The sequence below is a fragment of the Maniola jurtina genome, chromosome 10, assembly GCF_905333055.1.
Source record: "Maniola jurtina chromosome 10, ilManJurt1.1, whole genome shotgun sequence".
NCBI lineage: Eukaryota > Metazoa > Arthropoda > Insecta > Lepidoptera > Nymphalidae > Maniola > Maniola jurtina.
Genome location: NC_060038.1, coordinates 12,619,983 through 12,630,702, shown reverse-complemented (window position 1 = coordinate 12,630,702; position 10,720 = coordinate 12,619,983). Strand labels below are relative to the sequence as shown.

Sequence of the window (10,720 nt, the reverse complement as noted above, 5' to 3'; positions counted from 1 at the left end):
CAAGGGAAAATGTCCTGTCAAGCTGGAGGTCGATTCGGAAGGATATATCGTTGAGGAAAGTTTTGACCACTGCCACCCACCACCAATCTTGCACAAGACCTCCGAAGGATTGTACGTGAAACTGGAAGGCTATCCATAATTAAATGAATTTAACATGTTTTAAACTATTCCTTAGCGGATATAATTATTATTATTCGTCGTATAGAATATTATATTTTTGTGTAACCAGAACGCTAGCAAAAACGAAGACAGGTGATAGTACTGATGATTACTGTTAAGATATCATAAAAAAAACTACGAAAAATGATTTAAACAAAAAACTTGTATGTTTTGAAAGTTCACAATATATTGCAAATAAAACATCTGACTGATGCTAGAGGTCAACGAACGTTCCGTAAATAGGTCACTCGAAGTCAATGCTGTGTCGTAGGTGGGGCATTGACTCGAGTTTTGCACGCTATACTTACAATGTTGGTTTGAAAAATACTAAATCACTAAAACTAAATTTAAGGCAAGTGGTTATTGGTATTGGGTAGTATAATAAATTTTTGCTAGTGTTTTGGTTACACCCTGTATTATATTCGGTGGTATATTATTTTTGGTGTCGAATAAAGAATAAAGAGTTTAGGGCAGTAGCCCTTTCTTGCAGTAAGAAAGAATATCTGGAGATATTCCTAAGTAGCCCTAAACTCTTAGTAGAGATAAGTAATTCGTGCGGTCTTTTCATTGTGCTTATATTTTTTTGTATTGGTAAGTGAATAAATAAATAAAGAGTTCTACTACTACTGCATTTTGTACTACAATGGTTATTATCTGTTATTAATGGTTATTATCACAGATGAGATTTAATTAAGTTAATAAAGTATATCAAGTTAATTAACTCAATTTAATTTGTATCATTTCTAAAAATTCAAAATATCAATTTTTAAGAAAAATTGTGGTTTTTACAGTAAAACTACAGTTGCTACCAACATTAAATGGAGTAATACCAATGTTCAAAAATTACACATTCTCTTATCGCAATGGGAAGAATAACTTACGTTGTTCAAAGTATCTCAGGGGAAAATGTCCGGTGAAGTTGAGGGTTGATTCGGAAGGGTACGTCGTTGAGGAAAGTTTCGACCACTGCCACCCACCACCAGTTTTGCACAGGACCTCTGACGGGGTGTACGTTAAAGTGGATAGCAGGAATTAAACTCTTGATCTTAACAGGTTTTAAAATATTCCTTTATCTGTCGTACAGAATATAATCTTTTTAACCCCCGACCCAAAAAGAGTGGTGTTATAAGTTTGACGTGTGTATCTGTCTGTGGCATCATAGCTCCTAAACTAATGAACCGATTTTAATATAGTATTTTCGTTTGAAAGATGGCTCGATCGAGAGTGTTCTTAGCTATAATCCAAGAAAATCGGTTCAGCCGTTTGAAAGTTATCGGCTCTTTTCTAGTTGCAGTAACCTTGAATTGTCGGGGGTGTTATAAATTTTTATTTTCACTTGTTTATACTTTAACCTACCTACTGGCTTACACCGTAACTTATTGGATATGTTTTTATGTTTTGTATATAATTTTTTTGGTGTGAAATATAGACTTGTACTAGTACATTTTTAACCGTTTTTCTTTAATAAATCAGTGGTTGTGAGTGAGCTTTGGGAATGTAAATATCGGATCAGTGTGTGGGTCTACTGTTGAATCGGTCCGTTGAGAGCGTGCGCAACGTGCATACACATACGACAACACACAACCAAGAGATACGCGTGTGTGTGAATTGCAATAACCCCAACAGGAACGACTTTCTTCCACTTAACTTGTTTTATTTTTGTGCTTTTTATAGAAAAACTGCTGGAGTTACCAACAATCAACGGGGTAGTACTAATGTTTAAAAAATATACATTCTCGTATTGCAATGGAAGGACATACTTGCGCTGTTCAAGATATCTCCGGGGGAAGTGTCCTGCTAAGTTGAAGGTGGATTCAGAAGGGTTCATTGTCAAGGGAAGCTTCGAGCATTGCCACCCACCGCCGATTTATCACAAAATCGCTAAATGGTTATTATATTAAAGTGGGTGAAGGAAAATGAATATTCTTGTGTTGTTCAAAATATCTCCGGGGGAAGTGCCCTGCGAAATTAAAGGTGGATTCAGAAGGGTTCATCGTCAAGGGAAGCTTCGAGCATTGCCACCCGCGCCGGTTTATCACAAAATCGCTAATGGTTATTATATTAAAGTGGGTGAAGGAAAATGAATATTCTTGTGTTGTTCAAAATATCTCCGGGGGAAGTGCCCTGCGAAATTAAAGGTGGATTCAGAAGGGTTCATCGTCAAGGGAAGCTTGGAGTATTGCCACCCACCGCCGGTTTATCACAAAATCGCTAATGGTTATTATATTAAAGTGGGCGAAGGAAAATGAATATTCTTGTGTTGTTCAAAATATCTCCGGGGAAAGTGCCCTGCGAAATTAAAGGTGGATTCAGAAGGGTTCATCGTCAAGGGAAGCTTGGAGTATTGCCACCCACCGCCGGTTTATCACAAAATCGCTAATGGTTATTATATTAAAGTGGGCGAAGGAAAATGAATATTCTTGTGTTGTTCAAAATATCTCCGGGGAAAGTGCCCTGCGAAATTAAAGGTGGATTCAGAAGGGTTCATCGTCAAGGGAAGCTTCGAGCATTGCCACCCACCACCGGTTTATCACAAAATCGCTAATGGTTATTATATTAAAGTGGGTGAAGGAAAATGAATAATCTTGTGTTGTTCAAAATATCTCCGGGGGAAGTGTCCTGCGAAGTTGAAGGTGGATTCAGAAGGATTCATCGTTATGGGAATCTTCGAGCATTGCCATGCACCATCGGTTTATCCTCTGAAGGTTTTTATATTTAAGTGGATATCAGAAAATTTGATTTCTTGAATCCCTTTTACTGGTAATTTAAGTGTATATACTTTGAATTAATTATAAAAGCTGCCCACTTCGTACAGTTTGTTCTTATTTTAAATATAGCTTTTCTAATAGTTTGCTCTTTGGGTGCAGTACAATTCACGACAAACAAAATTGGAATCGGCGAACGTGTCCCTTGGTGCCCCTTGGTGTATTATAGTATTTGTTGCGTGCGGCCAGCGCTGGCCGACTTGCCGACTCTGGGTTTTCATCAACAAAATTTCGCGCAATTCACAAGTTGGCTGGTACTTGCCGAACGCATTGAGTTTATGTGTACTGGAGCCATGAGATTTTAACGTCGATACATTTTTGCAGATAAACTCTTGCAATATCTGCCCACAATTAAGGGCAATGTGCCCATGTATGATAATTACACATTTTCATTATGCGGGAAGAATCGACTGTACTGTTCGAGTAGACTTAGCGCCAAGTGTCCTGCGCGATTGGTGGTCGATGAGAATAAGCATATCATTAAAGGGACGTTCGACCACAGTCATCCGCCTCCAAAGTATCACCAAGTTTCCAGTGGATTGTATGTAAAAGTCGACTTTAGGAAGTAAATCACTTAGTATTTAACATATAAATACCAGTTACTGTGGATTTACAAAAATGGATTATGTACAGAATTAGCTGATGCCCACGTGGGTGCATCAGGGCACGTAGAAAAGAAAACCCTATTTTTTTACAATCCCTGTGAGGCTCTTGATTTGCCGGAAGAATAAACCAAGTATTGTATTTTTTCTCGTTAAAAATTCCGTTGATTGAAATAAATCGATTTATATATTAAATATTATTTTTTATTATGGATTATTGCTTCTTTTATCGTTTGAATTGTATAGGTATGCGGTTGCGTATAAAATATTGATCAAAAAATATCGTATCCTATTTTATCACTCTCCAGATCTTTACTTGATCCATGCAAAAAATGACCTCGGACCAACCAACAAACATATTCGCATTTATAATATGGGTTTATTGATTCGCATTTATAATTTATTGTGTATTTTATCTTCACCTATTGTGTATTTTTAATAATTTTGCAGAAAAACTGCAGTTCTTACCAACGGATAAAGGTCAAATTCCGATGTTTGGAAGCCACTCGTTTTTCTATGCGTCGAGCAAGCTGGTGTACTGTTCGAGGAAGTTGCGAGGGAAGTGTCCCGCAAAACTGATGCTGGATAAAGAAGGGTATATCGTTGGTGGGCATTTTGAGCACAACCACGCCCCTCCAGAGTTTTTCAAAACCGCTAATGGGTGCTATGTTAAAATAGGTAACAGAAAGTAAATCATGATCAACTCATCGCCAGCTCACTACTGAGCACGTTCCCCACTCAGAATGATGAGAAGGGTTTGGCTGTAATCCACCACGCTTGACGCTGGCCATGTGCGGATTGGCAGACTTCCCACACCTTTGAGAACATTTTGGAGAACTCTCAGTGCATACTGAGATGGTTTCCTCACGATATTTACCTTCACAATTAAAGCAAGTGATATTTCATTTCTTAAAACGCACAAGTTAACGCAAAAGTTGGAGGTGCGTGCCCGTCATCGAACCTTCGACCTGTATAGGAGGCGGACGTCTCCGTCGGTTGGGCCGTGGAAAGACAACTATCAGACAGACAGACGGAAAGGCAGATACACTTTCGCATTTGTGATTTATTGTATGGTTAAGAAAGAAATAATTTGTTATAATTGTCATATTTCCATTTAAATTTTAATTTAAGGGTATTAAAAAGAGATTATTTTATCATTTTTTTTGAACGTTTTTAGGTTTCCCTTTTCTCCTAAAACTCTTTTAAAGCGTGTCCAAAGAGTAAATAAGTAACTTAAGAGTAAATGTAGGTAGTATGATGATAGAGTAAGCACAGATGTATCGCTTGACTGTGTTGTAGGTGGCTAATTTGTAACCTAAGGTAGGTACTTAGGAGTAACCTTTCAATAAAACTTCCAACTGATGAGCTGTAGTTGTAGTGGAATACAACTACAGCTCATCAGTTCGAAGTTTTATAGTACACTTACGAGTAGTACACTGACGAGTATATTTCTTTGTTAGAAATCTGTGCAAAGTACAATAATATAAAAAAAATTTAGAAAAATATATACTTATTTACTTACTCACTTAACAATGTGTCTTTAAAAATTATTACAGAAAGACTGATCGTTCTCAACACTCCGCGTGGAGAAGTATTCCTGTTCAGGGGTTACACCTTTTCATATTACACGGGAAAGAAGAATCTGCGTTGTTCTAGAAGAATCAGTGGCAAGTGCCACGCCAGGGTCAAGCTCGACGACGATGGTTTTATCATCGGGGGCTATTTCGACCATAGTCACCCCCCTCCGATTTATCATAGGACCGCGGATGGCTTGTTTATTAAACGTGGTTAAACTATCAGTCTAAAACGCTAATAACACAAGGGTTACTAAACGAAGAATATTTCGACCATAGTCGTATCCCCTGATTTATCATAGGACCTCTGATGGCTTGTAATATTCAAATGAAATTGGAACTACGTTTGTATGGAGCGAGTGACGGAGAGACTCTTAAACTATTAGTTAAAAAATTTAACCACTAGTGGTTGCGTTTAGTTGATTGGACTTTGTAGTGCCTCAAACAGACACAAAAATGTTGATTAAAGAGTCTAAATTAAAACTAATTTTTAATTATGCGTCTTACCATGGACCACGAATACCTAGAAAGTGGGCTTACTTTCTGATACCAAAGAAACAAAAGTAATAAATCCAGTATTTTTATGAGCTCTACATTTTACATTACAGAAAGAGTGCAAACCCTACGCACGCATCGTGGCCATGTTATATTTATGTACCAAGGTTTCACATTCTCGTACCGTAATGGAAAAAATAATTTGTCTTGTTCTCGACGCATCTGTGCTAAATGCAACGCGAAGCTGAAAGTGGACAACCATGGTTTCGTCATGGGTGGATATTTCGACCATACTCATCCGCCCCCTATTTATCGCATAACCTCTGATGGTATATATGTTCAACAGAAAAATTAGTGTAGATGACCAATATTGTGTTAAGATTAATAAATTGTGTAATTTTTTTATTATTGTTTGAATTTACCTTGGAGGATGCTAAATCCTTTTGTTTAGAAAAGTAACCCTAGCGCTGTCTAGCGCTTTCTATGTAAACGTGGTTTGGTACTTATTTGAATATTAACCAATCAAAATCAATGATATTTTGTAGACACGTTCTGAAACCAAATATCTGTGTCTGTGCGCTGTACTTAGTTTGTCAGATTACACTGGCTTAAAGATTTATACACAAAAATCTTAACCAAATAAAAACAAAACTGCGTTTGTATGAAAAGCGCGGGTTACTTATCTTAAGCGGAATTTACTTTACGAAATTAGTGGCATGAAATTAGTTTCACGGCATTAATTTTACCTGATGGTAAAATATGGTGATGGTGAATTGCACGTGTAAACATCTCATTTCGTAATGCATGCACTATGAAATTAGAAGTTTGCACGTGCAATAGATAATGAAATTAATGTCGTGAAACTAATTTCGTAATGTAAATTCCGTTTTAAGGATCTGTCAACCCGTCTCGTAGAGTCCACGGGTAGTCGGAGCACGCAGAAGCGTTCTGGGTACCTTGCCTAGTTACAGTGATTTTGACATATATTTGATTTGTAATTTTTATGTTTATTTATGTTGCTTAAAAATTGGATTAGACGGAAGGAATGCTTGGAACTTTAAAGGAATTATTTAAAAAAAAACCGTTTTATTAAACACTACTAGACATTGCCCGTGTGCATTTAGGGTTTTTAAAAATCTCATGGGAACTCTTTTTTTTTTTGAAAAAGTTTTTGAAAACTTTCGCAATTATAATATAAGTAGGCAAATGTATTATAGATTTAAACATTAAACCTTTTTTTACAGGCTACGATTACGAGAAACTGCAGATGCGTGGAAACAGATCGGTCATACTTTATAGGAATTACACATACTCCTTTCACGCGAAAGGATGTTCTACTTTGCAGTGCTCGAGGAAACTTAGTATGCGATGCGGCGCGTTCCTCAAAATGGACAAAAACGAGAGAATAGTTTATGCGCAGACGCACCATACACACCCACCGACAAGTTATGTCATGACAGACAAGGGCTTCTATGTTAAGATGTCGAGATTTTCACATCATTTTTATTGATTCGGTTTTCAACGTGCTAGAACGGCTTATTCCTTTTCTTCACCAAAAAATAGCCACCTTTTTAGGGTATATACCTACTCGAAAACGTGATAAATCCACCCCGACTAGATACCCTATTCACCCCGAACGGATTTTGTACATATTATTTTTTAGTCTGGGGGGATAGACGGACACACGTTTTTGAGTGGGACACCCTAGACACGTTTTAGGGTGCACAAATTGAATAAGCGGCTAGAACACACTATACGGATGTGTATGATACAAAATTTTTGTTCGGAGTGATTCGCCTATTGCGTAGTAGATAATTCTGCATTTACGATTTTTCGATTAGTAGATAAAGTAATTACAAGCAAAAGAATTGTTTTTCACTGATTTTACTACCAGTTTAATCATTTTTATAATAATTTTTAAATACATATCAAAAATTCCAAAATCGGTAGGATTCGAACCTGCGTCTTCTTAGTTCGTGACCGACGCTCTGACCGCTAAGTTACGGCATCGCTTACTGCCACTTATGAAATTTGTGATATGTATGTTCATTCAGTACTGAAGCGACTGTTAATGCCATCTAGTAGCGACACTTTGCAGCTATCGAAGCTACTTCCAAAAGCCCAATTTACTTACTTATATCGCTTTTTATTATATTTTATATTTCTCGTTCAAAAAGCTGCATTGTAATACAGGCGACCAATTAAAATCACTTTTTCGTCGACTTCGCCTCGTCCTTCTCTCGGCCAGCAATCAATGTTTTTAGGTTTGTAGTACTCATATTATACATAAATAATTCAAGTATTTCTTTACAGACATACCCTTTCAGTTCATCGAATCGTCACGAAGCCGTGGTCCAGTATTACTAGTACAGGGTCACACATTCTTCAAAATGAACAAGAAAGCGAACTACTGGTACTGTTCGCAAAGGATATACAAGAAATGCCAAGCTAAAGTGAGGATAGATCCCGACGGTAAAGAGATTATAGTCTGTTTCCTCGAACACACTCATCCGCCCAAAGAATACCACAATCTGCCTGTATTCCGGAACGATCCATTTAATGTGATTTATTAATATGATTTATAATCTTTAAAGTGCTTTGTACATTGGCCCAACGCACTCGGCGAACCTGTACAAGTCAACAAAAGTATCACACTTCACACTATCACACTTCACACTAATATTATAAAGGCGAAAGTTTGTGTGTATGTGTGTGTGTGTGTGTGTGTGTGTGTGTGTGTGTGTGTGTGTGTGTGTGTGTGTGTGTGTGTGTGTGTGTGTGTGTGTGTGTGTGTATGTATATGTTTGTTACCTTTCCCGCAAAAACTACTGGACGGATTTGGCTGAAATTTGGAATGGAGATAGATGATAATATGCTGGATTAGCACACATGCCACTTTTATCCCGGAAAATCAAAGAGTTCCCACGGGATTTCGAAAAACCTAAATCCACGCGGACGAAGTCGCGGGCATCATCTAGTACCTAATATTTATCGCACTCGAATAGCTGGCTTCCCAAATTTAGTGGGTACTCGGTAAACGAACTTATTTATCTTAAAAAACATATGTTATACAGAGATTAGGTATACAATATTTTTTTGTGTTTAGGTACACATTGGCATACATCATAAACGTCTAATTGTTTTATTTTATTTAAGTGTTTCTTAGTTACTCGAGACTAAAGAATGTAAACTGTAAATAAATGATTTATCATAAAATATTCTTGGTTCATCATTATACTTAAGAGGGGTCTCTCCGTCACTCCGCCATACAAACGTAGTTCCAATTTCATTTGAATATTAAGCAACCAAAGTCCATGAAATTTTGCAGACATATTCCAGAAACTAATATCTATGTTTGTGGTTTTCCAGATTTCTGTTAAAATATTCAATTTCAAAGTTACGCGGTCTTAAAAATTTACATACAAATCTTTGAGCCCCTGTAATTATAAAACTACATATTTTTAGAAAAATCTAAAACACCACAGACACAGATATTAATTTCTAGAATATGTCTGCAAAATTCCATGGACTTTGGTTGCTTAATATTCAAATGAAATTGGAACTGCGATTGTATGAAGCGAGTGACGGAGAGAGCCTTGTTAAGAATCGATTTTTAATCTTCAGATAATGTCACTGAGGAATATAGGTGTTCGCACAAAAACTAGAAAACATTCTATTTATTTACTAGTCAGTAGTTCAGTAGTACTTAGTAGTTATTTTTCTGGTAGGCTTGCACCAACTTTATAAATTTGTTTAAATTAATTTTTTTTCTATCAACTTCCTGTCATTTTCCAATCAACCTTAGAATAAACTTGACAAAGCGTAAGTGAGATCTTTATCTTTAAGTAACTATAAACCAGATTAAACACTTTGATGCAAGTGAGCCTGAGATTACTAAAATTTGGTCATTACAAAATCACTTAGGCTGAGATTTATACTTTGACTCTGCTCAGATTTTAGTTGGAGTTAAAACGATTCAGATTTCCGTGAGAGACATCTTGATTTAATTGTGTCTTAAATCTGAGCAGTTAAAGTAAGCCCTATAGATCTCGGTCAGAGTGGTCACACATAGAGAGCTTGAGCAGTTCATCGTTGAACAAGTACCTACCTGGGCAGCTCAAGCAGTCATCAACTGTTCGGTTGACTGCCGATGACAGTGACAGGAAGTTTGTAGCTCAGTATGCAGTCGTAGCGTATTTAATTCTTGTGCAAACTGCGAATGTTTTGACCGCCAAGAAAGTATCGCTGAGCCGAGTTTTTTTATGTGATAGTAATATCGCTGCGACAAACCAGTAGAGAGAGAATTCTCGCCGGCAGTGTTAGCGATCAACTATTAATACATTTGTATTATATCTGTTTTATTGACACGCAATCGTATATCGATTGGATGTTTCTTGATCGATAACATAGTCAATAGCTAGTCGCTTCCTCGTCGCGTTGGGACAAGTGCTTTAAGTAATTCAATTTTTTTTTCAGCCTTCCGACGTTTTTACAAGTCGAAGAGATTTCACGACTATCAAACTCATGGTGGTCCGAGAAGAAACTGTGTCGGTTGTTACAGGATACTGCGAGCTACTCTCAATAGGCTCGACGCGAATAATAAAGTCAGAAAGATAAGGTCCTATTGCGTTCAATGCAGGAGGGCGTACTGCTTTGAATGTTTCTGTGACACACATAAACCGTATTTATTAGATCCGAATTGAGAAAATTTGTTATGTCATTTTTTCTATTGAGTTAAACGATATGTTTCTCATCACTAGTTTTAATAGTCTAGTACACATTGGCCCATATTACTCGGCGAACATGTACCTGCAGTGTCACAGTACCTACAAGTAACGCGCGGCTAACGCTGGTGCGCTGGCCAAGGTGGGTTTTGTGAGAACGAATATCAAAGGATCTTGGAGCAATTGGCAAGCCGGTGAGTAACAGCCAATGTGTACATCATTTACATAACTATCCTTTATATATTACTTAGATACTCCAATCCAGGATGACGGGCCCCACTCTTTATCCCAATCGGTTACGGTGCACGTGTGCTATGTATCTACTCCTAGAGTGTGCGTTCTATCATTATCTACCGATCAGCAATGTGAGCGCACGTACAAGGATAAATTAGATATACACG

At 37.3% G+C, this 10,720-nt stretch overlaps 1 protein-coding gene across 2 annotated transcripts; it reads left to right on the top strand.

The window, feature by feature from the left end:
* Window positions 1–935: 935 nt before the first annotated feature.
* Window positions 936–6,000, top strand: LOC123868959. Of its 2 annotated transcripts, XM_045911680.1 has the most exons (5): window positions 936–1,212; window positions 1,834–2,061; window positions 3,249–3,458; window positions 3,977–4,204; window positions 5,083–6,000. In XM_045911680.1, exons 3-5 carry the CDS (start codon window positions 3,293–3,295, stop codon window positions 5,316–5,318), a joined length of 630 nt encoding a protein of 209 aa, XP_045767636.1. In that variant the 5' UTR covers window positions 936–1,212; window positions 1,834–2,061; window positions 3,249–3,292; the 3' UTR covers window positions 5,319–6,000. The 2 variants fall into 2 exon arrangements, 1 of the variants encoding a protein (XP_045767636.1); XR_006796768.1 differs by lacking the exons at window positions 936–1,212; window positions 1,834–2,061; window positions 5,083–6,000 and having other exon boundaries at window positions 3,253–3,489; window positions 3,977–4,599.
* The last annotated feature ends 4,720 nt before the right edge of the window (window positions 6,001–10,720 follow it).

What these genes read in the sequence shown, in the direction of transcription:
- LOC123868959 (XM_045911680.1), top strand. Translation starts at nt 3,293, where the DNA reads ATGTATGATAATTACACATTTTCATTATGCGGGAAGAATCGACTGTAC. An exon ending in AAAGTATCACCAAGTTTCCA is followed by an intron (nt 3,459 to 3,976) that starts GTGGATTGTATG and finishes ATAATTTTGCAG; the next exon opens with AAAAACTGCAGTTCTTACCA. An exon ending in TGGGTGCTATGTTAAAATAG is followed by an intron (nt 4,205 to 5,082) that starts GTAACAGAAAGT and finishes AAATTATTACAG; the next exon opens with AAAGACTGATCGTTCTCAAC.